At 47.0% G+C, this 23,183-nt stretch overlaps 3 protein-coding genes across 3 annotated transcripts in view; 2 read left to right on the top strand and 1 right to left on the bottom strand.

The window, feature by feature from the left end:
* Positions 1–23,183, bottom strand: part of FERRY3 (FERRY endosomal RAB5 effector complex subunit 3) — a 360,837-nt gene that overhangs the window by 66,160 nt on the left and 271,494 nt on the right. The gene's annotated exons all lie outside the window — the stretch shown is intronic.
* On the top strand, positions 1,198–7,752 carry LOC137474302 (killer cell lectin-like receptor subfamily B member 1B allele B). The gene is made up of 6 exons (XM_068190756.1): positions 1,198–1,688; positions 3,704–3,778; positions 4,331–4,417; positions 5,857–5,916; positions 6,338–6,480; positions 7,121–7,752. The coding sequence occupies exons 1-6, from the start codon at positions 1,607–1,609 to the stop codon at positions 7,232–7,234; spliced, it is 561 nt and encodes a 186-aa protein (XP_068046857.1). The 5' UTR covers positions 1,198–1,606; the 3' UTR covers positions 7,235–7,752.
* LOC137474911 (uncharacterized) lies at positions 9,192–21,184 on the top strand. Its single transcript, XM_068191971.1, has 9 exons — positions 9,192–9,330; positions 10,757–10,858; positions 12,134–12,253; positions 14,520–14,609; positions 16,750–16,842; positions 18,156–18,215; positions 18,602–18,918; positions 19,559–19,668; positions 20,214–21,184. Exons 1-9 carry the CDS (start codon positions 9,249–9,251, stop codon positions 20,341–20,343), a joined length of 1,104 nt encoding a protein of 367 aa, XP_068048072.1. The 5' UTR covers positions 9,192–9,248; the 3' UTR covers positions 20,344–21,184.

Genomic DNA, 23,183 nt, shown 5'->3' with positions numbered 1-23,183 from the left:
CTGCCATGACCACTGGCACCAGAGGGTGTTCCAGATCTGATGGCCCTGAGAGAATATATCCATAATAGAAAATTGTCTTTCTGTGGAAGAAATAGGTTCAATCAGAATTGGTATTTATTTTATTAAAAACCACTCAACTTTTTCCTATAGTTTGTTCTCAATCAGAAAAGCAAATGTACTATATTTCTATAATGACAGGAATACACAGAATGGTTTGGGTTGGAAGGGACCTTAAGATCATCTCATTTCACCTTCTCTGTCATGGGCAAGGACACCTTCCACTATTCCACATTGCTCAGAGCCCCATCCTACCTGACCGTGGACACTTCCAGGCATGGGGCAGCCACAGCTCCTTTGGGGAATCTGTACCAGGGCCTCACCAGCCTCACAGAGAAGAATTTCTTCCTAATATCCAATTTAAACCCACTCACTGTCAGTGTGAAGCTGTTTCTTCTTGTCGGTCACTGCAGGCCCCTGTCAAGAGTCTCTCTCCATCTTTCTTGTAGCTCCCTTCAGGCACTGGAAGGCCACAATCAGGTCACCCCAAGGCTTTTGTTCTCCAGACTAAAGTATCTCATTCTCTCAGACTTTCCTCATGGCAGAGGTTCTCTAGCTTCTCAACACTTTTTTGGCCTCATCTGGACTCTCTCAAACAGTTCCATGTCCTTCCTGTGCTGGGAATCCAGAGAGAAAAGAGGTCACCCCTCAGCCTCTTTTTCTCCATACTGGACAAACCATGGAATCCTCAGCTGTTCCTCACAGGACATTTCTTCCAACACTTCCACCAGCTTTGTTCCCTTCCTCTGGGCCTCCATTCAAAGACCTTCACATTCTTCTTAAATTCTCGGGCCTTGGGCTGGTTTTGGCTGGGATAGAGTTAATTTCCTTCATATCAGCTGGTATGGACTATGTTTTTGACTTGTGCTGGAACAGTGTTGAGAACACAGGGATGCTTTAGTTCTTGCTGAGCAGAGATTAAACAGAATGAGAGCCCTCTGTTTGTCATCCCATCCCATCACTGACGGGGCTGGGGGTGCACAAGGAGTTGAGAGGGGACACAGCTGACCCCAACTGCCCAGAGGGATATTACAAACTTAGCCAAGGGATTGTTTTGTTTAGGCTGCACTATTCCTGTGGCTGCTTTTGCATATTAAGCACCTTTTGGGCTTCACAAAACAGACTGGACAAATCCCCCTTTCTGATCCCCATTTTGCCTCCAGAATTCCCTTGTAGAGAAGCAGACAATGTCTGTGAGCTGCACAGAGCCCACAGTGCTCAAGACACAGCAGGTCAAAGTGTTTTCTGTGTGGGTGGGTGACGCTTTGGGAACTCAAGACACTTCCAATCCAGAACCACTTTCCAACACAGGTCACTTCAGGGAGGCCATGAACTTAAATTTCCTCATGTTACTGACATAAAACCCTGTGCCATCAAAAGATGAAGCAGAAATAGACTTCTCTTTTCACTAGAAGTGTCTGCGTGACCAGAAGAGTCAAGAACTTCCTCCTGAAGCTTAGAGAGGGGAGGGAGCTGTTTCTGAGTTGTTCCCGGCCCAGAATGCCACTGTCAGAACAGCCGAGGGAGGAAAGAAGCGAGTGGAACAAAAATGGCAGAAAATGTCCTTTATGCTGACTTGAACTTGTCTGAACCAACCAGACCCAGAATCCTGACAGGCCCTGATGTCCCAGGTAGGTCCAATGCTGAGCACTGAGCTTTCTTTGCATTCTCCAGTCTCTCTCCCACATATGTTGAGAGAGTTCCTTGGAGCTCCAAAGTCCCAAAGAGCACAAGGGAAACATGAGAGCCCGTGCTGGAAAACTGCAGGTGGAGTGTCCAGATAGGGTTGTTTATATTTACAAAGGCAAGTTGCTGTAAGATCTGCTTTTCTCTTGCTAAGGTGCAAGTGTGAGGCAGTGTCTCTGCTGTGATATTAAGAGTCGTTTTTATCCATTTTGGAGAGCATTCCAGAGCTGAACATCCATTGCTCCTGCCCCTGGCCTGCTGTCCCCCAGCAGCCTGAGATTCCTGCAGCAAACTGCTCAGGATGGAGTGGCTGCTGTTGCTGGTGTTCACAGCAGTCTCCTGCACAGCTGTTCCTGCTCCCTGAGCACAGCAGGCACTGCCTGGGGGCTTCTCCTCCTGCTCTGGCTGTACAAACTGCTTGTTAAATGCACAAGGGGGAAACGTTTTATGGACAGCTTTAGTCTGATTTAGGGTCAAAGACTTTGCAAAATTCTAACCGAGGATTTATCTTTCTTTCATGAGTTTAAAATTTTTGCATATATGTTTGCACTGGTTTTGCAATATCTGCCATAAAAGTACATCCTAAAAATTAACAGACTTCATAGAGTGTCTCTGTATTTCATTTTCATTTTTCTTTCCTTTCTTTCTAACCCTGCTTTCACTCTGGCAGAAATTATTTCTTGCCATCCACTTCTTGTCTTTTGCACAAAGTGTGAACCCTCTGCATGTCTTTTCGGATGGGTGGAGATACTAACAGCCCAGGAAACAGGGTTTTACCACCTCTAACAACAGATGAATTCAGGGCCCAATTGACCACAACAGATGCCACCTGATTGCAAGTTCCATTTTCCTTAGAATTTAACCCATGTATTCCTATTCAAAATTTTGATCGATTTCTAGTAACATTTGGGTGTTTCTCTGCTTGTGCCTTTCAGGAAAACCCCTACCCACTCTTCTGTGTGTTCACTGAATTTATGCAAAAGATTTCCCAGATATCATCTCCATCTTCTGAAAAGAGCTCAAAACCCTGACTTCTGTCTTGCCTCTGTACAGGGATAGAACCCAGGGGTTTCAGTGTTGTATATCCCAATGATTTTGAGAGATTTATAACATTGCAACGTCCTATTTTTTACTTTCTACCCACTTTTTATCTCCCTCTGACCTTGCTTTCCTCTCCATATGTTTTCTTCCCTGCTGGTTTGTTTTTATTACCTGCAGATGATAGAGTAGATTTCACTATGCGCCATGTTATCCTGTTAATTTTGATTAAATCTCAAACCACTCCAAATTTAGCACAATCTGCAATTTTCAGGCTTTGAAGTTTTAGTCATTCTCACCATTCCTGTCTGGATGAACATCCTTAGGCCATCCTTGGCACATTCCTTCCCTTTTGTCAAGATTGACAATGTGTTTATGTGCCCCTGTCCCCTCTGGTATTGTCTGCCTGGAAGAGGAACCAGTTCTGTTCCTGCCTCTAGCAAGTGGTCCAAGGGTGAAAGTGTCATCATGGAACATGGAATCAGAATATCCTGAATTGGAAGGGACCCACAAGGATCATTGACTCCAACTCCTGGCCCTGCACAGATACCCCAATAATCCCACCCTGTGCATCGCTGAGAGCATTGTCCACATGCTGCTTGATCTCTGGCAGCCTTGGGGCCGTGACCATTCCCTGGGGAGCCTGTTCAGTGCCCCAGCACCCTCTGGGGGAAGAACCTTTCCCTGACATCCAACCTGATCCTGTCCTGACACTGCTCCAGCTGTTCCCTTGGGTCCTGTTCCTGCTCACCACAGAGCTGAGATCAGTGCCTATAATGGAGAAAAATACAATTTGTGCATAGTTAACCACAGGCACATCAACCAGCTGCTGTCCTGTGTTCAGCATTTCTCACAATTTCAGTCATTTTTGTTTCATTTAAGTTGATTCTCAGCTTTCTCTGTGCTCTGTTCTCATTCCCAGGCTCAGGTTGTACCTATGCAGAAGTGAAAGTGAAATCCCAAGAGACAAATGCTGCAGCAAACTGCAAATCATCGGGTGAGTTTAATTGTCTGATAAAGTGATGAGAATTTAAACAACAAGGGAGAGGGGCTGATCCTGATGCCCCAAACATGCAGTGACACAAAACCATGAGGAGGCAGGAGGATACAATTGTCTGCTTTCCACACTCAGAGCAGAAGCTGCTGAGGTGTTGCATTCTGCGCCCCCAACAACTTGTTGGCTTTCCTGGCAAAGGAATAGAATGATGTGATGGGCCACACCCAGACACCTGCGAGCCCAGGCTCCTGTCCCCAGCAGCACTGGGAAGTGAACAAAGGAGATGAGGAAGCGGAGAGCAGGCATTGATTGCAAGGACTCCTCCTTTTCACCTCTCCTCAAACCCATGGCAGGTTGGGATCTGTTCAGTTCCTTGAGTACGGGTGACCAGAGCCAGCAGGGAAGCACCAGCACATTGAGCCTGGCTCCAGCCTGTAGATCTGGAAGGTCCCAGATTTCCAGTGGGAGCCTGAAAAAGGCACCTTGGAATGCAGGGCAAAGGTGCTTCTGTCCAGCTGTTCCCCTAATGTTTCCTTTTCTGTCCCTCTGTAGGTAAAAGCTGTTGTTCCAGAAAACATGTTGCTATATTGGTGGTGATAATCCTCTTAGTGGTCCTGGCAGTATATTTAATAATCACATGTAAGTTCTTTTGTTAGTGTCCTAACAGCAATTAATTTGTGTCTCTCTCCCATGGTCTGATGTCCAGGCCATGACATATAAAGCCAGTAGGAATGGAAGTTTGGTTTGAAGGCAAAGGACAGCAGTTTTTAGCCAATCGTGGCTGTAAGAGGAAATCTGTAAGAGTCAAGTGGTTTGAAAGTTGAAAATTCCAACAGATAAAGAAGCCAAAATCCCAATGAAAATCTGACAACATTCAAATGACAAATAATTTATTATACAAATGTTTTGATGAAACAAGTTAAGATTCAATAATGCCTACCAGTAATACAGTTGCTATCTGTGAAAATCGCACAAGCTGATGAGGTTGTATCATGAGACCAACATGTCCGTAACACCACAAATCTTAAAATAATTATGAATTCAATTTCATTTGAAGGAGGCAACTAAATCACATCTTACAGGAGTTTGCTTAAGATCATAACATATTTTGAGCTACATAAAATGATAAATGATATTTTATAGTAAAAAAAGATCTTATTTCCATCAGGAAAAAAAAAAAACAAACTAATAGACCCAATTGGTATTTCCTTGAAAGTTTTCAAAGAACCTTTTTCAAATTTCAGATGGTTTTGCTTGTTTCTTTCCATCCTTTGATACCTGAGAAAGCTTGAGAAGCTTCCACAACCAATCACTCTTAAGTCCCAGAGTTTGCCACCTGCTCAGAAATGCACAAGGAGAAGACAGGGCAAAGCCTTTGATCCATGGAACTTAAAGAATAGGGCTGGGGGAGGCAATTTATTCTTCTTTTTTAAGGCAAAGAGTTCAGGACTGATATCTGACAGTGCTCTGACATTTATAAAATATCTAACACCCAAGGATGGGAAAAACTAAAAACAAAAATAAACCAACAGAAAATAAAAAGGTCTAATTTGCATTTAATACAGCTTTAAGTCTAACATTGAAAGAAGAGTCCTTAGACTTAGATCCCGGTCTGGCTTTAGTTACAGTCCTTTTGCGGGTCTCAGTTCTGGCTCAGAACAGCTACAGACCTGAAAAAATAATCCTAAGAAACTTGAGATCAAGATCAAACTTGAGAAATGAAATCAAGGGAGTTCTTAAGTTCAAGAGCACACAGGTTTCACTTGTGCTCCAAATAAAAACTGTTGCATTTTGACTTTATGCTACATTTTGGTTTTGTATGAATTTTCCAGCAGGTCTTGTTATTAACAAATACGGTGTTATTAAGATATAACTTGTTTAAGTGAACTAAAGTGTTGCCTTTTACTCAGTGGAACCTCACCTGACCATTTTATGATTTTTACAGTACTGTCATGAGCAAAGAGGCAGAGTTTGCATTCTGTGTTGGGTGATGGTGGTCAGAGAGGTCCAGCAGAGCTCTGACAGTGCGTGGCACAGTGGTCATTCCTTGCAAGCAGAAATTGTGTCCTTATTTCCAGATGGTCCAACTGCAGGCAGCCACCAGGACTCAACAAGAACCATCCCTGAAGAGGCACTAGGTAGGTAATCCTCTGTCATTCCAGAGGGAGTTTCCAGAAGCCTGTGGCATTGACTGTGAAGGGGACAGGAGAAGCTGTGTGACTGGGTTTTGTTCAGAAGGGAAACACAGAAAGAACACCTCTCCCATCTCAGGAATAGAAACCTTATCCCAGACACTCCCAGGATGAGCTCTGGAAGGCGCAGGAGGAACAATCCCTCTGGAAGCACAGCACTGCTGGGAGCAGGATGGACAATATGCCTCAACTGCTTCTCCAAGGCCCTCCTTTACCAGCCTTTGAACTCAGTGCACTGGTGACAATTCTCAGCAGGAGCACACAGGCATTTCTGTGGCTGGAATTGCCTCTCTCACCTCTCTGTTGTCATGGCATCATTTGGTCAGTATGAACATGGATTTTCCACACCTCTTCTTCCCTTCTGCAGGCTGCCCCACACCATGGAAGAAACATGGGAGAAATTGCTACTTCTTTTCTCCAGAGCAGAAACCAAAGGGCTGGGAAGCCTCTCGTGCAGAATGCACTGCCATGGGCTCAGACCTGGTGGTCATTGACAGCAGGGAAGAGCTGGTGAGATCCAACTGTTGGGGCAGCTGCTTGGGGAGCTGGAGCTGCCTGGCCAAGGGCTGAGCAGTGACACTTATGCCAGCTCCTGTCACATGTCCTTGGGCTCTGGGACCTGCTGCCAGCCACGGACACCCCAGCCCTGGCACAGGGAGCAAAGCCCTGCACAGGGAGAGGCCTCCTGGGGCTCGGAGTCCTTCTGTGCCCAGGCCTGATCCCATGGCAAGGAGCAAACTCCCTGTCCAGCTGGCTGGGGTTTTACAGGGATTTAGCACACAGGCCAAGGAGGTTGAACAGACACTTCTTTGTGAGAGCCATGGCTGTGACAAAACCTGAAAAGGCTTTGCCACCCCCATCAGAAGGGAAAAGTGTTCCCCCGTGTCAAGTCACACCTGTCTGACTGCAATGTACAGCTGCAATGGCACCACAGGTGTATTATTACATTTATTATAGTCATGAGGGGCCTTCAGAAGGGACATGACCTTCAATAGAAAGGGAGAAATTCATCCCCTGGAGCTGTGGCCAGAGGTGCTGTGGCTGGATGCACACTGCACTCTCTGTGCTGGCTGTTTAGTACTGAGCTCTCTGTGCCTCTGGTGAAGAAAATGTCATTTCCATGAATTCCCATTGTTGGCTTCCTTTCCAGAGTTACCTTCTCTCACAGTCAAGATATAACTACTACTTACTTGGTCTCACATATTCTCAAGAGGAGCAGAAGTGGAAGTGGATCAACAACGTAAAACTCAACCCAGCCATGTGAGCTCATTCCAGCAACTCCCTGCCATGCAATGTCTGGGAAGAGGAAAATCCCAAAGCCAGAGCAAAGAGCAGAGCCCAAGGGAGATCAGGGACTGTGGTTTGGGGGAACCTGATTCCTTGAGATGCAGGTGCTTCAGCACATGCCTGTGCCAAGGAAAGGGAGCCTTTCAGGGCCAGGGAACCCAGGGCTGTCCTGTAAGGATGGCAGGAGAGGACACAGCTGTAGTTCTGCTGGGGAAGGAAGGATCTGGCTGGATGCAGTTTCCTGGGGAAAGGAAGGAGACAGGGACAAGAGAGAGGGTGATGTCAGCACCATTGGCTGCAGGGGACCATAGCAGGGGAATGTTTCTGGATGGGAAAGCATTGCCCAGAAACTTTTGTGGAGATGTGGGGAACAAAAGTGAGGAATGGGAGGGAGATTCCAGCAAGGCAGCTCCTGATCCCAGTGGCACTAACACAGTTTAGCAGCCAGGCCAGGCGCCACTCTGCCTTTCACTGCGTGTCAGGAATGTCATCAAATTTGACTTTTTTCCCCTGATCAGGTTTAATATAAGTGGACATTTCCATGACTATCTCTGCACGGTCATTGGATTTGGTGAAGTACGATATGCACCTTGTGATGGATCCGACACAACACAAAATATGTGTGAAAAAGCTGCAACAATTTCATAAAGGCATCAGAAGGAGAGCTAAAAACAAGAGGTCCAGGCTGATATGTTATGCCCAGCTTCCTGTAGGACCCATGGATGGGATGTGTCTCATTTCTCTTTAGCTGCCCAATCTCTGCTCCCAGGCTCTCCTGCAGCCTCTCTCCAGACTCGTGGCCGAGCTCAGCCCAGCCTTTCCCTGATGGTGTGTGAGCCTGGATGGATCCCCTCTGGAAGAGCTGGCACTGGCACACAGGAGGAGTCAGGGACTGTCTCATGCCAGAGGTGGCACTTCCAGGCAGGCACTGCCAGGGGAGAGGAGTCCAGCCTGGGGACAGGGGTGATCCCAAACTGATCCTGACTCTGCAAGTCACGTCCATCCACAGCCCTGTGTTCCCAGCCCTGCCTGGCCACAAGGAGGCCCTTCCCCACCTGGCCACAGCCTGCCCTTGCCTGCAGCCACAAGGGAAGGGCAGCACACATTTCTGGTTGGGATCCTGTAGGGCAGGGCAAGCCCACTCCTTGCCAGGATGGACAGGATAAAGTCAGGTGGGGTTGTGGATAAATCTTCCCCCGTCCCAGACTGTTCCAAGAGCACAGGGGATCCCAGAGCTTGTGGGGGGAATGGGAATCAGCCCAAGGGAAAGGATCCTACAGCAGTACAGCTCTGGACATAAAAACAGCCCCAGTCCTGTGTGGGGAAGGGAAGGAATGTCAGATTTATGATCTGATGAGGAAGGGCACAGGATGGAGACCAGCAAGACCTGGAGAACAGAAAACCAACAGAGGCTGAGCTGGACAGAAAACAGAACAATGAGACTCACAGTGACCTGTGAAGGAGCTGGTGACAAGTGTGAGAGTGACCCACAGGGAATGGCAACACGGTGCTCTGCCCTATTTTCCCTGGAGATTGATCACAGGACAGGAGAGCACTATAGATGTGCTCTGTGTCCCCCCAGAGAGCTCCACTCAGCTGCCTGGCTGACTGCTGGGCCCCTGTAGAGTTGCTCTCCTTTCCAATGCATGGAATAAAGCTTTCCTTTTCAAAACACAAAGCAGTGCTTGTGTGTGGGTGGGTGACGCTTTGGGAACTCAAGACACTTCCAATCCAGAACCACTTTCCAACACAGGTCACTTCAGGGAGGCCATGAACTTAAATTTCCTCGTGTTACTGAAATAAAACCCTGTGCCATCAAAAGATGAAGCAGAAATAGACTTCTCTTTTCACTAGAAGTGTCTGCGTGACCAGAAGAGTCAAGAACTTCCTCCTGAAGCTTAGAGAGGGGAGGGAGCTGTTTCTGAGTTGTTCCCAGCCCAGAATGCCACTGTCAGAACAGCCGAGGGAGGAAAGAAGCGAGTGGAACAAAAATGGCAGAAAATGTCCTTTATGCTGACTTGAACTTGTCTGAACCAACCAGACCCAGAATCCTGACAGGCCCTGATGTCCCAGGTAGGTCCAATGCTGAGCACTGAGCTTTCTTTGCATTCTCCAGTCTCTCTCCCACATATGTTGAGAGAGTTCCTTGGAGCTCCAAAGTCCCAAAGAGCACAAGGGAAACATGAGAGCCCGTGCTGGAAAACTGCAGGTGGAGTGTCCAGATAGGGTTGTTTATATTTACAAAGGCAAGTTGCTGTAAGATCTGCTTTTCTCTTGCTAAGGTGCAAGTGTGAGGCAGTGTCTCTGCTGTGATATTAAGAGTCGTTTTTATCCATTTTGGAGAGCATTCCAGAGCTGAACATCCATTGCTCCTGCCCCTGGCCTGCTGTCCCCCAGCAGCCTGAGATTCCTGCAGCAAACTGCTCAGGATGGAGTGGCTGCTGTTGCTGGTGTTCACAGCAGTCTCCTGCACAGCTGTTCCTGCTCCCTGAGCACAGCAGGCACTGCCTGGGGGCTTCTCCTCCTGCTCTGGCTGTACAAACTGCTTGTTAAATGCACAAGTGGGAAACGTTTTATGGACAGCTTTAGTCTGATTTAGGGTCAAAGACTTTGCAAAATTCTAACCGAGGATTTATCTTTCTTTCATGAGTTTAAAATTTTTGCATATATGTTTGCACTGGTTTTGCAATATCTGCCATAAAAGTACATCCTAAAAATTAACAGACTTCATAGAGTGTCTCTGTATTTCATTTTCATTTTTCTTTCCTTTCTTTCTAACCCTGCTTTCACTCTGGCAGAAATTATTTCTTGCCATCCACTTCTTGTCTTTTGCACAAAGTGTGAACCCTCTGCATGTCTTTTCGGATGGGTGGAGATACTAACAGCCCAGGAAACAGGGTTTTACCACCTCTAACAACAGATGAATTCAGGGCCCACTTGACAGGGAACCACAGCTGGTGTGACCTGATTGAAACATTCATTTTCATTACAATTTCGAGTTTTTATATAGTTTCAATAACATTTTTATATTTCTCTTTTCGTGTCTTTCTGGGAAACACCTTCCAACTCTTTTCTTATTTCATGCACAAAACTTCCCAGATACTCATCTGTAGCTTTCAGAAAACAGCTGGTTTCATGCCTGGATCCCCTTCTCTTAGAGCAGCTCCTCTTTACTGAGCCCCTTCTCCTTCAGGCAGCTCCCTCTGTCACCCTCCTACCCTCTGTGTGTCCTTCTGCAGTCCAGGGCTTGCAGGACTCTCCTGCTTTCCAGCTCTCCTCAAACCCATGGCAGGTTGGGATCTGTTCAGTTCCCTGAGCACAGGGGTCCGGAGCCAGTGGGAAAGGACCAGGACATTGAGCCTGGCTCCAGCCTGCAAACCTGGAATGCTTCAGAGTCCCAGTGGGAGCCTGAAAAGGCATCTTGGAATGCAGGCATCTTGGAACAAAGGGGCTTTATTCCAGCTGTTCCCCAAACCTTTATGTTTCTGCCCCTGTGTAGGCAAAAGCCGTTGTTTCAGAACACGAGCTGCAGCACTGGTTGCTGTCCTGGTTGTGATCCTCCTCCTAGTGGTCATAGCACTATATCTGACACTCACCACGGGTAAGTCCTGCTAGAAATGTCACACTGGCAAGTAATTTGTGTTTCTCTCCCACTGACTGATGTCCAGGCCATAACATCCAAAGCCAGGAGGAATGGAAGTCTGGTGTGAAGGAAAAGGACAGAAGTTTTCATCCAACCATGGCTGTAAGAGGAAATCTGAAAAAAAAATGTTTTGAATGTTTTAAAATCCAACAGATAGAAAGCCAAAATCCAATTGAAAACTGACAAGGTTCAAACACTGCAGAATTCATAATACAAATGTTTTGAAGAAGCAAGTCAAGATCAGAGCATGCCTATCCTTGTTCTGACTGCAATCCTTGAGAATATTTTGAGATTATATTGTGTGACACCAAAACTCTTAAAATAATTAGGAATAAAAGCTCCTTTGAGAGAGACAGCAAAGTTACACCTTAACAAAATCTTTGTCGCCTTACTGAAATAAAAGCCTTGTGCTCCGTGTCCGCATAGATGTCACTGAGCTCTAAGCAATCTCTGAGCTACCTAGAAAGACTCATTAATTCCTTAGAAAGAAAACATTCTCATCTCCGTGAAAAAAAAAAAAACAAAAACAAAAAAAAACCCCAAACTATTAGAGCCATATGGTAGTTCCTTTGAAAGGTTTCAATGAATCAGTTTTAATTGTGGATATTTCTTGTTGTCTCTTTCCATATTTGGATAATTGAGTAAGTCTGAAAGTTTCCACAACCAATCACACTCAAGTCCCAGAGTCTCCCAACGACTCAGAGCTACCCGTGGTGAAAAAATGCCAAAACCTTTAATGTACTTGGTGTAAAGCATAGGCTTGGGTGGGGTAATTGCTTTTTGTTTTTCAAGGCAAAGAGTACAGGGCACATATCTGATAGTGCTCTGATAGGCATACAATGTGCAATACCAGAGCAAGGGCAAATTCAAAACAAATAATAAACCAAGACAACATAAGGAGGTGAATTTAGCTGCATTTAATAGAGCACAAAATCTGGAGTTGATGTTGTTTATCTCTGATTGCTGTGGCTCTGTGTGTGCTGTGCCTCACATCCACATCTACTCTGGGAAGGGCTGGAGCAGTTCTGGAGTTTGGCCCTTTGGAAGGGAACACCTTGGTGTGTGCTGCAGCTTTGAGGGTTGTTTGCAATGAATGAGCAAAGAGGTAGAGTTGGCATTTTGTGTTGGGTGATGGAGGAGCCAAAGAGACCCAGCAGGGCTCTGACGGTGTGTGGCACAGTGGTCATCCATTGCAAGTAACAATTGTGTTCTTATTTCCTGATGGTCCAACAGCAGGCAGCCAGCAGGACTCAACAACATTGACCTCCACCAGCCAAAATGTCTCAACACCATTGTCCCCCACCAGCCAAGAGGACTCAACAAAGTTACCCCCAAGCCGTGAAGAGGCACCAGGTAGGCAATCCTCTGTCTTTCCAAAGGGAGTTGCCAGAAGTCTGTTGGATTGATGGTTAAGGGGGACAGAAAGGAACTCTGTCAGGATTTTGTTCAGAAGGAAAACAAACAACCCCTCTGCCATGTCAGGAGTACAAACCTCACCCTGGGACACTGCCAGGATGAGCTCTGGAGCCTATGGAGGGTTTGCATTTGTGCCTCCTTTGGAAGCAGTGCGGGCTCAGTTCTGCATTCCTGTTCCACAGGGAGGAGCTGCTGCCTCTCTGCTGCCAGAGCAGAGCAGTCTGAGGCAGGGAAGGCACAGGAGGAACAATCCCTCTACTACCCAGCCCTGCAGGGAGCAAGATGGACAATGTGCCTGTGCTGCTTTCCCAAGGCCCCTCCATTGCCAGCCTGTGACCTCAGTGCAATTCCATGCTGATCTTCAGGAGCTCTTCAGGATCCCCAACCAAAGTGTCTTCTGCAGGCCCTGTCTCCCTGAATCCCATCCCCTTTCCAGCTCCTCCTCTCTGCTCCTCCCGCTGCCCTGCCTGGCAATGCATACAAATGTTGGTGCTGTCAGTAGCACCTCTGCTGCCCAATTCTGCATCAGGCAAACCAGACTTCGGCAATCTGAGAACTGCTCTTGTGCCCTGAGCATTTCTCTCTATGCCCTGAGCAAAGATGGGAAAGGCTGGATCATGTTTGCTGTGCTGCTCCCTGTCTGGCTCCTGCCTGGTGATTCTGGCCTGCTGTCAGCTGCAGAGGCTGTGGGAGTCCCTGGTGCTCTGGTGACAATTCTCAGCAGGAGCACACAGGCATTTCTGTGGCTGGAATTGCCTCTCTCACCTCTCTGTTGTCATGGCATCCTTTTGCCATCTTTATTCTAGTTCTAATTTGCTATTTTTTTTCTTTGACAGTGGATCCTGTGCATTGTTCACCAAGTACTGACATTAATTCCATAAGCCAGCAGAATGCCCTTAAACTGGTAGAAAATCTTATTTCTGTGTGGAGATAGAACCAAGAGGGTTCAGTGCTGGATAGCAGGATGGTTTTGAGTGTTTCAGAAGTATGGAACATTCTATGTCTTATTTTGTGCCCACTTCATTTAACTTTACCCTTGTCCATGTGCATTCTTCCCTGCTGGTTTGCATTTATTACATAACTATGTCACACCTCCTCATTTAGCACAATCTGCAGTTTTCAGGCTTCCACATTTTAACCATTCTCCCCATTTGTATATGGATGTGAACTGAATGAGACAGAGACCAGCAGTGAAAAGTGAACAACAGGAGATGTGGAAGAAGAAAAAGGGCATTGAAGATACTTTGCTGTCATAGTTTCACAAGCAATACTCTCACATTTCCTTCAGGGACTTCCTGGGCCTTCACTCAGGGAATTCCTAATGCCAGAATCTGTAGAGTCACCATCCCAGAGATATTCAAAGCCTCCCTGTGCATGGTCCTGGACATCCTGCTCTGGCCAACACCTGAGCAGGGGAGTTGGACTTGGGGATGTGAAAAGGTCAATTCAAACCTAAATCACTCTGCTGGTGTGTGCACAGGACAGCAGAGCTGATGTTCCCAGAGATCCTCTAGAACTTTCTTTTTTATTTTCTTTTTGTGAATTCACATCAGATCTGTTACCTCCTAGGGCTCAGGTAGAAAGAGAGCTCTAAGAGTAGGGTTAAAAAACAGTATTAGCATTACCTCCCAGCAGGTATCCCCTGGGATTTGTTAGTACAGCCATGTTGTATTTAGGCCATACATTTTAGAGTCCTTGTGGCTCCTCACAAGGGACTGCCTTGAACTGAAAGATCTGCCCAGTTCTTCCTCAGTCAATCCTGACACAAGGGATTAATTCATCTTCTCTACCTTGACCTTCTCTGCTGAATGTTTCCTGCAGAGCCAACCATCCTGCCTGGATCCCCTTCTCTTAGAGCAGCCCTTTTTAGCTCCTCTTTACTGAGCCCCTTCTCCTTCAGGCAGCTCCCTCTGTCACCCTCCTACCCTCTGTGTGTCCTTCTGCAGTCCAGGGCTTGCAGGACTCTCCTGCTTTCCAGCTCTCCTCAAACCCATGGCAGGTTGGGATCTGTTCAGTTCCCTGAGCACAGGGGTCCGGAGCCAGTGGGAAAGGACCAGGACATTGAGCCTGGCTCCAGCCTGCAAACCTGGAATGCTCCAGAGTCCCAGTGGGAGCCTGAAAAGGCATCTTGGAATGCAGGGGAATAAAGGGGCTTTTGTCCAGCTGCTCCCATGATCTTTTCTTTTTTGCTGTCTCTCTCTAGGAAAAAGTTGTTGTTCCACAACACGAGTTGCTGTCCTGGTTACTGAGATAATCCTGCTCCTGCTCATTGTTGTGTGTCAGATACTCCCATGTAAGTGCTATAAATGTAATAACAGCAATTAATTTGTGTCTCTCTCCCACTGACTGGTGTCCAGGCCATGACATCCAAAGCAAGGAGGAACGGAAGTGGTGTGAAGGAAAAGGACAGCAGTTTTGAGCCAAGCATGGCTGTAAGAGTAAACGTGTAAGAGAATCGAGTGGTTTGAAAGTTTAAAATTCCAAAAGAAAAAAAAGACAAATCCCAATTGAACAATGACAGTGTCCAAACACTGAGGAATTTATCATACAAATGTTTTGAGGAAACAAAATCAGATAATGCCTATTGGTCTTTTAATTGGGATATGGGAATATTTCAAGGTGAAGATAATTTAGTACGACATCAAGATGTGACACCAAAAATATTAAAAGAATTAAGAATAAAAGCTCATTTGAAAAAGACAGCAAAGTTCAAAGTTACGTCTTAAAGGGAATTGTTTTCACCTAATTAAAATAAAATCCTTGTGCTCAATCTCTATACGAATACCCAATTTACAACAATATAAACAATATATTATATTTTAGATAAAGCAAATATCATCTCCTTAAAAAAAATCAGGGCCATGTGGTACTTACTTTGAAAGTTTTCAAGGAATTATTTTTAAATTTCAGATGGTTTTGCTCATTACTTTCCATAGTTGAGCAAACTTGAGACACTTCCACAATCAATCACAGATTCTGACTAAATCATGCAAATTAAGTTTAGAAACTCAGTGACACCAAGGGCCTCACAGCAAAAACTCTGCATAAAGCACTTCTGATACCAAATTACACAAAGAATCTTGGGAGACCAAGAAAATGTTCTCAGTGCAGCTTCACTTGCAGAGAATAGCACCCAGTTCCCTTGGATCTGGGAGACAGGTTTGGAGCATGAAAAAGCATATTTCTCATTGAATTAATTTTTATAAGTCTGAAATGTTTCATTACTGGAAAACTCAGTATAATTAATGTCCTTTAATTTCATCAGATAGGATGAAAATGCAATGTGTTGGCATCAGGGATCCCAGAGGACCCTGCTAGGTCACAAGGCAGTGCTCTTTAAATACCATCCAGCTCTGATGGAAGGTGCCTCTTACTCACAGCCAGACAAAATTCTGACTGCCAGAGTCACCTTCATGGCACAGTTTGGCAGTTCTCCAGTAAATTCAGTCTTCCCAAGTCACTGTTACTTGGGCTGGAACCTGCTCTCCTGGGCCTGGGTGACACCCTGCCTGCCCACGGGAAATGGGAAACAAATTCCGTTTTGCTTTGCTTGCATGCATGGTTTCTCTTCTTCTATTAAACCATCTTTATCCCAGCCCAAGAGTTTACCCACTTTTACCCTTGCCCATTTCCCTTCTCCTTTCTCCCATGTAGAGGAATGGAGCTAGTGGCTTCATGGGGATTTTTGCCAGCTGGTGTCCAATGGCAACAGGCCCAGAGCTGCCCTAGGGCTCCAGGAGATCCCATACAATGCTGAGCACAGCAGGATGATCCCCTCTCCCAGGGGCTGCTGAGGCTGTGTTCGATGTCCCCAGGACAGGCTTTGCCCTCTGGGCTGCCAGGGCAGTGCTGGCTCCCCCTGAGTCTGGGGCTGTCCAGCACATCAGGCTGGGGATGGGACTGCTCCTGGCAGATTCCATCTGCCCTCGGCACCAAAGCCAAAGAAATTTGGCATCTTCAACTGGGAATTGCTGCTGAGAGATAGGATGTATCCTCCCACAATTACTGCCAGCACCATGCCCACAGAGCTGCCACCTCCTGCTCTAGGAAAGCATTAATACTGCAGGAATGACAAACCTGGAAAGCCATGGCCTTGTCTTGTTCAGGCTGAACTATTCCAGCTGAATTTTTTTCAGAGTAAGAACCTTCTGTAATTCCTGAAACAGGCTGGACCAATCTCCCTTCCTGAATGATGACTCACCACCTTTTCACATCTCCTCAAACCCATGGCAGGTTGGGATCTGTTCAGTTCCCTGAGCACAGGGGTCCGGAGCCAGTGGGGAAGCATCAAGACACTGAGCCTGGCTCCAGCCTGCAGATCTGGAAGGTCCCAGAGTCCCAGTGGGAGCTTGAAAAGGCATCTTGGAATGCAGGGGAATAAAGGGGCTTTTGTCCAGTTGCTCTCCACATGGTTATTTTCTGTCCCTCTGTAGGTAAAAGCCGTTGTTCCAGAACACGAGTTGCTGTCCTGGTTGTTGTCCTGGTTCCGATTGTGCTAGCCCTAACACTGTCTTGGACCCTCCCACGTAAGTCCTGCTAGAAATGTCACAGTGGCAATTAATTTGTGTCTCTCTCCCACTGACTGATGTCCAGGCCATGGCAGCCAAAGCCAGGAGGAACAGAAGTCTGGTGTGAAGGCGAAGGACAACTGTTTTTGGCCACCTATGGCTGTAGGAGAAAATCTGTAAAAAAGCCAAGGGGTTTGAAAGTTCAAAATTCCAAAAGGAAAAAAGCTGTGACAACAGAGAAAATGACAATGTACAAGCATTGCAGAATTTATGATACAAATGTTTTGAAGAAACCAGTAAAGATCAAATAATGCCTATTGATCTTATGATTGCAATCCTTGAGAATATTTCAATGGGATGATGTTGTTTTATGACACAGGGATGTGACACCAAAAATCTTACATTACTTATGAATTAAATCACATTTCAAAGAAGCATCAAAGTCAGAACTTAAAGGAATTTATTTGCAGCTTATTTAAATAAAAACCTTGTGCTCAGTCTCTGCACCAAGTTCATTACAATTTTTAAGTTACATAAACTGATAAATGATATTTTGTAGAAAAAGTATTCTTAGCGCCACCAGAAAAAAATGACTCCATTTGATACTTCCTCTGAATGTTTTCAAGGAAACATTTTTAAATTTCAGATGTCATTTCTTCTTTCCATCCTTTGATAGCTGAGAAAGCTTGAGAAGCTTCCACAACCAATCGCTCTTAAGTCCCAGAGTTTGCCACCTGATCAGAAATGCACATGGAGAAGACAGGGCAAAGCCTTTGATCCTTGGAACTTCAAAAATAGGGCTGGGGGAGGCAATTCATTCTTCTTTTTTAAGGCAAAGAGTTCAGAACTGATATCTGACAGTGCTCTGACATTTATAAAATATCTAACACCCAAGGATGGGAAAAATTAAAAACAAATTCTAAACCAGCACAATGAAATGAAGTGTAATTAGCATTTCATGCAGGTTTAACATGGAAAGCGGAGTCATTGGACTGTGATCCAGGTCTGGCTTTAGTTATAGTTCCTTTGTGAGTTCAGTACTGCCTTGGTGACCTCAAATTTATATACACTAAGAAATTTGACATCTAGATGGAACACAAGTAACAAAATCATTATTAAGATCCAATTTGTGTAAATGAACTGAAGTGTTGCCTTTTACTCAGTGGAACCTCACCTGACCATTTTATGATTTTTACAGTACTGTCATGAGCAAAGAGGCAGAGTTTGCATTCTGTGTTGGGTGATGGTGGTCAGAGAGGTCCAGCAGAGCTCTGACAGTGCGTGGCACAGTGGTCATTCCTTGCAAGCAGAAATTGTGTCCTTATTTCCAGATGGTCCAACTGCAGGCAGCCACCAGGACTCAACAAGAACCATCCCTGAAGAGGCACTAGGTAGGTAATCCTCTGTCATTCCAGAGGGAGTTTCCAGAAGCCTGTGGCATTGACTGTGAAGGGGACAGGGGAAGCTGTGTGACTGGGTTTTGTTCAGAAGGGAAACACAGAAAGAACACCTCTCCCATCTCAGGAATAGAAACCTTATCCCAGACACTCCCAGGATGAGCTCTGGAAGGCACAGGAGGAACAATCCCTCTGGAAGCACAGCACTGCTGGGAGCAGGATGGACAATATGCCTCAACTGCTTCTCCAAGGCCCTCCATTACCAGCCTTTGAACTCAGTGCAATTCCCTGTGGCTGTTTAGGATCTGCTGAGCAAAGATGGGAAAGGCTGGATCATGTTTGCTGTGCTGCTCCCTGTCTGGCTCCTGCCTGGTGATTCTGGGCTGCTGTCAGCTGCAGAGGCTGTGAGAGTCCCTGGTGCTCTGGTGACAATTCTCAGCAGGAGCACACAGGCATTTCTGTGGCTGGAATTGCCTCTCTCACCTCTCTGTTGTCATGGCATCATTTGGTCAGTATGAACATGGATTTTCCACACCTCTTCTTCCCTTCTGCAGGCTGCCCCACACCATGGAAGAAACATGGGAGAAATTGCTACTTCTTTTCTCCAGAGCAGAAACCAAAGGGCTGGGAAGCCTCTCGTGCAGAATGCACTGCCATGGGCTCAGACCTGGTGGTCATTGACAGCAGGGAAGAGCTGGTGAGATCCAACTGTTGGGGCAGCTGCTTGGGGAGCTGGAGCTGCCTGGCCAAGGGCTGAGCAGTGACACTTATGCCAGCTCCTGTCACATGTCCTTGGGCTCAGGGACCTGCTGCCAGCCATGGACACCCCAGCCCTGGCACAGGGAGCAAAGCCCTGCACAGGGAGAGGCCTCCTGGGGCTCGGAGTCCTTCTGTGCCCAGGCCTGATCCCATGGCAAGGAGCAAACTCCCTGCCCAGCTGGCTGGGGTTTTACAGGGATTTAGCACACAGGCCAAGGAGGTTGAACAGACACTTCTTTGTGAGAGCCATGGCTGTGACAAAACCTGAAAAGGCTTTGCCACCCCCATCAGAAGGGAAAAGTGTCCCCCCGTGTCAAGTCACACCTGTCTGACTGCAATGTACAGCTGCAATGGCACCACAGGTGTATTATTACATTTATTATAGTCATGAGGGGCCTTCAGAAGGGACATGACCTTCAATAGAAAGGGAGAAATTCATCCCCTGGAGCTGTGGCCAGAGGTGCTGTGGCTGGATGCACACTGCACTCTCTGTGCTGGCTGTTTAGCACTGAGCTCTCTGTGCCTCTGGTGAAGAAAATGTCATTTCCATGAATTCCCATTGTTGGCTTCCTTTCCAGAGTTACCTTCTCTCACAGTCAAGATATAACTACTACTTACTTGGTCTCACATATTCTCAAGAGGAGCAGAAGTGGAAGTGGATCAACAACGTAAAACTCAACCCAGCCATGTGAGCTCATTCCAGCAAGTCCCTGCCATGCAATGTCTGGGAAGAGGAAAATCCCAAAGCCAGAGCAAAGAGCAGAGCCCAAGGGAGATCAGGGACTGTGGTTTGGGGGAACCTGATTCCTTGAGATGCAGGTGCTTCAGCACATGCCTGTGCCAAGGAAAGGGAGCCTTTCAGGGCCAGGGAACCCAGGGCTGTCCTGTAAGGATGGCAGGAGAGGACACAGCTGTAGTTCTGCTGGGGAAGGAAGGATCTGACTGGATGCAGTTTCCTGGGGAAAGGAAGGAGACAGGGACAAGAGAGAGGGTGATGTCAGCACCATTGGCTGCAGGGGACCATAGCAGGGGAATGTTTCTGGATGGGAAAGCATTGCCCAGAAACTTTTGTGGAGATGTGGGGAACAAAAGTGAGGAATGGGAGGGAGATTCCAGCAGGGCAGCTCCTGATCCCAGTGGCACTAACACAGTTTAGCAGCCAGGCCAGGTGCCACTCTGCCTTTCACTGCATGTCAGGAATGTCATCAAATTTGACTTTTTTCCCCTGATCAGGTTTAATATAAGTGGACATTTCCATGACTATCTCTGCACAGCCATTGGATTTGGTGAAGTACAATCTGCACCTTGTGATGGATCCGACACAACACAAAATATGTGTGAAAAAGCTGCAACAATTTCATAAAGGCATCAGAAGGAGAGCTAAAAACAAGAGGTCCAGGCTGATATGTTATGCCCAGCTTCCTGTAGGACCCATGGATGGGATGTGTCTCATTTCTCTTTAGCTGCCCAATCTCTGCTCCCAGGCTCTCCTGCAGCCTCTCTCCAGACTCGTGGCCGAGCTCAGCCCAGCCTTTCCCTGATGGTGTGTGAGCCTGGATGGATCCCCTCTGGAAGAGCTGGCACTGGCACACAGGAGGAGTCAGGGACTGTCTCATGCTAGAGGTGGCACTTCCAGGCAGGCACTGCCAGGGGAGAGGAGTCCAGCCTGGGGACAGGGGTGATCCCAAACTGATCCTGACTCTGCAAGTCACGTCCATCCACAGCCCTGTGTTCCCAGCCCTGCCTGGCCACAAGGAGGCCCTTCCCCACCTGGCCACAGCCTGCCCTTGCCTGCAGCCACAAGGGAAGGGCAGCACACATTTCTGGTTGGGATCCTGTAGGGCAGGGCAAGCCCACTCCTTGCCAGGATGGACAGGATAAAGTCAGGTGGGGTTGTGGATAAATCTTCCCCCGTCCCAGACTGTTCCAAGAGCACAGGGGATCCCAGAGCTTGTGGGGGGAATGGGAATCAGCCCAAGGGAAAGGATCCTACAGCAGTACAGCTCTGGACATAAAAACAGCCCCAGTCCTGTGTGGGGAAGGGAAGGAATGTCAGATTTATGATCTGATGAGGAAGGGCACAGGATGGAGACCATCAGAGACCAGCAAGACCTGGAGAACAGAGTCCCAACAGAAGCTGAGCTGGACAGAAAACAGGACAATGAAGCCCTCAGTGACCTGTGAAGGAGCTGGTGAGAAGTATGAGAGTGCTCTACCTGCTTTTCCTTGGCGATTGGTCACATGAGGAAATGATGCCTGAGGGCTTTTCCTGCTCAGAAAATTCCACCTAACAGTAGAAGCAGGTGGCACCAGGAAAACCGAGCTGCGATCAGGAAACTTGGAATGTCTCTGCCCGTGTTTTTCACTGGCTCTTGGGACTCTGGGCCTTATGTGACTTCAAGAATGATCCTTCTTGCTGTGTTCTTTCAGGCAGAATCATTCCTCTTTTATCGGTGCCTTTCATGGCTCTCCTCAGCTGCACAATGGAGAAAGCTCTGCGAAGCCCTTGAAGAATCCAAGGCCTGGTTTTACCTCTTGGAAAAGAAATTGCTCAGTCAAAAAATCTGTACACAGCATGCTGTGGCCATTGGAAGAGAAAATGGAATCCTACAGGAAAAACTCTCTTTTTAAATTGAAAGCACATTTTGATGTCCCTCACACCAGCCATCCTCCTCACTAACTGCTCACACCAAGATGCTTTGGAAACGTATCAGCAGTTCTTTCCCTGACTTTCAATCCCCAAAGAACAGAGTAAGAACAAGGAGCTCTAGCAGAACAATCCCAGTGTCAGACCCCAGGATCTGTACTGTTATTTCAGAAGGAAGCTGAGCTGGAGGGGCTCTTTGGATACACTCACTTTACTGGAGAAGGTGAGAGAGCATTCTATGTTGTGTTATAGATTTCTGCCATTCTGTTTTCATATTCCAGCTGCTCTGATCCCTTGGGTCAGAGTGGGCACTCCTGGAGGCAGGGCCAGTGTCCTAGATTGCAAGGCAATGTGTGTATTCTGTTTGCCATCTGTTAGAGGTGTGGCAGTTATCTTCTGTGAATTGGGCAGTTTGCTTTATCTCTTCCACAACCAATCCTCCCTCTGGGAAATATCTTCTGTTTTGAATCTCACTGCATGACTGATAAAAGTTACAGCATCCCATTGTGAGATGCTCTGCCCAGAAGGAGGAGCCAAGCATTCCTAACTGGATATAGTCTGAGTTTTTGGGACACCAGAACAGCCTTTGCACTGGATTCCCAGAACAGCAGCCTTTTCCACTGCCTCTTCAGAGGAAGACTACAACCTTCTACAGGATCACTGCTCCAACAGAACCACACCTGACACTCCAGTGGGACTGCAGCCACCACTCCCAATTGGACTGCTGCCAACACCCTGACCAACAGGATAGCAGGTCATATTCTGACCCTGTCAGTGCTGTTTTGTATTATTGCATTGTTTATTTTACTTTTTTATTTTCTTCCCTAATAAAGAACTGTTATTCCTACTTCTGTGTCTTTGCCTGAGAGCCCCCCCTTAACTTCAAATTTATAACAATTTGGAAGGAGGTGTTTACAGTTTCCAGTTCAGGGGAGGCTCCTGCCTTCCTTAGCAGACACCTGTCTTTTCAAACCAAGACAACCAGGAAAAAGCCTCTTCCCTGGGAGCCACTGGCCCTCAGTTGGAGCCTTCAGCAGGCAGCAGAGGCAGCAGCTGTGCACCAGAGGGGTGGGAAGGGGAAGCCACCCTGGGGCCACTGTGGAACTGCACAAACCCCATCAAACCCAGAAAGCCACAGGAAGTCTCAGGGCTCGGGAGCAGCTACGGCTTGCAAGGAAATCCCTACCAAGGGCAGAAGCTTGACTGAAAGTGCTTTGTTTCCTCTGCCTCTGTGTTGTTCTTGTTCACAATTCTCTGATCTTGTGAGCTAAGTTTTACAATAAACTTCCACTTCACAGCTTGTGATTCTTGCATTAGCTCTGGCATCCCTACTGAAAGGGAAGAGTGAAACATTTCTTGCTGCTTCTGTGCTCAGTGCCTCAGAGAATGCCAGGCTGGATTAATTCTTGCTGCAGCTGGGCAATGGGTGACACTCTTTGGAATAGGCCAGGTTGGCAGCACCAGCCCCAGAGGGGCACATCCTGGATACAGGACTGGCTCCATTAGTGACCTTTATCAAGGAGAACCTGTGACAGGGAGAACTCCAAGAGTTGATC

The sequence above is a fragment of the Anomalospiza imberbis genome, chromosome 5, assembly GCF_031753505.1.
Source record: "Anomalospiza imberbis isolate Cuckoo-Finch-1a 21T00152 chromosome 5, ASM3175350v1, whole genome shotgun sequence".
NCBI lineage: Eukaryota > Metazoa > Chordata > Aves > Passeriformes > Viduidae > Anomalospiza > Anomalospiza imberbis.
Note: the sequence above shows the minus strand (reverse complement) of the source record. Positions and strands in the feature narration are given on the sequence as shown.